The 2,930-nt window shown below is 41.6% G+C and overlaps 1 protein-coding gene across 1 annotated transcript; it reads right to left on the reverse strand.

Annotated features, from left to right (window-relative positions):
- Positions 1–529: 529 nt before the first annotated feature.
- Positions 530–2,325, reverse strand: LOC148040580 (uncharacterized). Its single transcript, XM_087666775.1, has 3 exons — positions 2,047–2,325; positions 1,354–1,973; positions 530–889 (listed from the first exon to the last, which is right to left on the reverse strand). The coding sequence occupies exons 1-3, from the start codon at positions 2,197–2,199 to the stop codon at positions 736–738; spliced, it is 927 nt and encodes a 308-aa protein (XP_087522901.1). The 5' UTR covers positions 2,200–2,325; the 3' UTR covers positions 530–735.
- Positions 2,326–2,930: the final 605 nt, after the last annotated feature.

Below are 2,930 nucleotides of genomic sequence, written 5' to 3' on the forward strand. Positions count from 1 at the left end.
TTCTTCAATTTCTACAGGTCTTTCAGAAAAGGAAAATAGAAGACTCATAAAGCTTATTTACTATGATACGAGATAGGTTATCTATATTGATATTTACACGATTCCAAGCTTAATAGATTGTAAATGATGTCACAAGAGAACATTTTTCTAGGTAATCTAGATGGCCACTATGACTATCTCAAAGCTATATAGTAAATGCAACCAAGTTTGAGATTCAACATCTTTGAGCAAGAAAGGAGTTAAAACAAGTGTAGTGTAGCAAATGCATGACATATTTAGACCAATAATCAACATCTCACCAAGTATCATATATATTGACATTTGTTATTGTAATCATATAATACTATAATACATATTCCCAAGTAGCTGAGATTCAAAATTTGAGTTTGCATATATTATAATAAAATTTTGCAAATCATCTTTGAACTTCAGTGTATATAGAATTCATAATATGAAATAATTAATAGAGACTTTGCAAGGTTCACAATTTGGTCACTTTAACATGTAGTGATCAATAATGATGTAGGTATTTCCAAAAGAAATGTTTAATATTCACATGCCTAGATGCCCTCTAAGATAGACATTTTGAACAATTATACCAAAATCCAATCTCAAAAGAAACACTAATTAAGGCATGCCATGACCATGTAGGTCGATGGTAAAACGAGGTTGAGCTTAACGCATGTAAGTGTAGCATTTGAGTTCATTGTATGCCTGGTTAATAGAATCGTATTGCTAAGGGGGACGTGAAGCGTTACATTTACAAGATGGGTCTGTGCAAAAGTCATGAGGAAGCCATTGACGAGACTTGCTTGGCTCCAAGCCAAGCTCCCTTTCAAGTGCTTGAAGATGCATCTCGAGCACGTTACGGTCGATGATTGGCTCTTCACTGCATGAAAGAAAAACAAGTAACATGATAAAGGCTACACAAAAGAAGTGTTTGTCTATCTTGTGGAATTGTATATTGCTTTCCCATGTAGCACTACGAGCATCATGAGCCCTTGAAAGGAAGCCATGCCATACCCATTGAGGACAACAAGCATCCTCATGCTTGGGAGTTGCCATCCCATTGCAAGAAGCTATATATATAGTAGCTCCCTTGCAAGAGCTCATGATACTATCAACTATTGAGGAATGGAGACCCAAGTGCCCCTCCACAACCACGTGTGTGTATGTATATAGATATAAATATTCATTCTTTCGTACATGCATACACCCACACTTACATATATATCGTATATACATACATACGTATATATCTGATGTGTGGGTGTATGTATGTGTGTGATATATACATATCTGATGTGTGTGCGCCTGTGTGCGTGCGGCAGGGAGAGGGGGAGAGAGAGAGACCTTGGTTGAGGTAAGGTGGATAAGTAGGTCCGATCTTCGACTTCATCCGTATACGGGAAAAGCCACGAGAAAAGGCTGGCAGCCCGATCGGCTTCTTCCCTAGTCGCGAAGGACCCCAGCAACATCGTCGACTCACCGTCAGCTGGATTGACGCCTGCGACGTCCCCTTCCGCCACCGTCGTCGAATCATTGCCTGCTACCTGGCGCATCTCATCAACATTCTCCGGCACTTTGCACGCCATTCCGTCAAGAGTCCCATGATTCTCCGCCGTCGTGCCGTCAGTACCCGGCTCTGACGTATTCAAAAGATGCAAGGGCACTTGCGGCGTTCCGTCCGCCCCTCCTGACGGCACAGGCGTCCCGTCAGCCAGTTGTGACGGTGGGCCCATCGCAGTAAGACGATTAACACGCGTCCCGTGCGCCCGTGATCCCGCCCTAGAGATACCCCGCGCCCACCGCGGAAGTTTGACAACGGCCTCGTATGGCGGCCCTAACTCTCGCACGTCTAATTGTTCCGACGTCCCTCCTGCAGTTCCGTCTATTTGCTGCGGTCCCGCCTGCCTCGTCAGATCCAGTTCCGGCGCCATAGCTGTACCACTACTGTATTCGTCCTCTGGCTCCTGCATATATATATTGGATCAATGATCATATGAAATCACTCCACCGGTCTCCAGATCGCGGCTTATCCCCTACATTTCTGCCAGCCCCAAAATCAAATTCGTCTAAGAGATCATTGTTCTGTGTACTCGGCTGCTCATTAGAAAAGGCAAACATACTGTCCGCTCTCATAAGGTCATCATCAAAGAGGGGCGTTAGACCCTGGAACGGATCGTCGTCGGCCGCCATGTTAATAAGACAGTCGGCAAGCGCAGCCCTGCACGAAATGGATAACAAGGATGATTAGTCAGCTAGTAATGTGATGTGCGTGCAGTGCAATCGTGCATCATGTCGGCTTCGCGCTATTACAAGCTTTCTTCAGCCGGGACCAATGACGTGGAAAAGAGCCAACCGTCGCATCCTAACATTGCCCAAAGCTAATCGAGTAATCTAGTGCTGGACGTCCTGCCTAATTCCTAGATATTTAAAAACAAGGTGATGTATTACGGGGGTCTGCCTTATGAATTTTCATGTTTATTTGATTATTAAAATATAATATATGTTGCTGAATGGTTTGAATATCAGTAATGAATAGTTTTTTTTTTTTAATTTCTATGTTTATATATGCATGGTCTAAACAAGATGAGTGACATGTTGGTTCTTGTATTATAAGTGGGTTTGCATTGTACTTTGAGAATATTTTGAGTAGTTCATAAGTTTCATTTGTTTGTTTTTTTATGTTTATGTTGGTATCTCCAATAGCAAAAATGAAGTATTTATTTGGTATAACTGGTGTAAGATTTTTCTTGTGCTTTCTATTGCAAGTTTATAGTTGGTTGATATAAATTTATGATTGCAATAGTCATACAATTATATTTGATTGTAGCATGGAGTGCTTCCAAATTATCACTTATATTTTTCTTTACATTTATGATGTGTATTTTAGGGTGGTGGTGTATTGTTAGTTCGTGCCCTTTTGT

The sequence above is a fragment of the Lygodium microphyllum genome, chromosome 2 (assembly GCF_053477565.2).
Source record: "Lygodium microphyllum isolate KBCC chromosome 2, Lygodium_microphyllum_v1.1.10, whole genome shotgun sequence".
Classification (NCBI taxonomy): domain Eukaryota; kingdom Viridiplantae; phylum Streptophyta; class Polypodiopsida; order Schizaeales; family Lygodiaceae; genus Lygodium; species Lygodium microphyllum.

Excerpts from the sequence above, each read along its gene's own strand:
- LOC148040580 (XM_087666775.1), bottom strand. The coding sequence starts at position 2,199 with ATGGCGGCCGACGACGATCCGTTCCAGGGTCTAACGCCCCTCTTTGAT. Across the intron at positions 1,974-2,046 it reads ATTTTGGGGCTGGCAGAAAT|GAGCCAGAGGACGAATACAG; the intron begins GTAGGGGATAAG and ends ATATATATGCAG. Across the intron at positions 890-1,353 it reads TCCACCTTACCTCAACCAAG|TGAAGAGCCAATCATCGACC; the intron begins GTCTCTCTCTCT and ends TCTTTCATGCAG.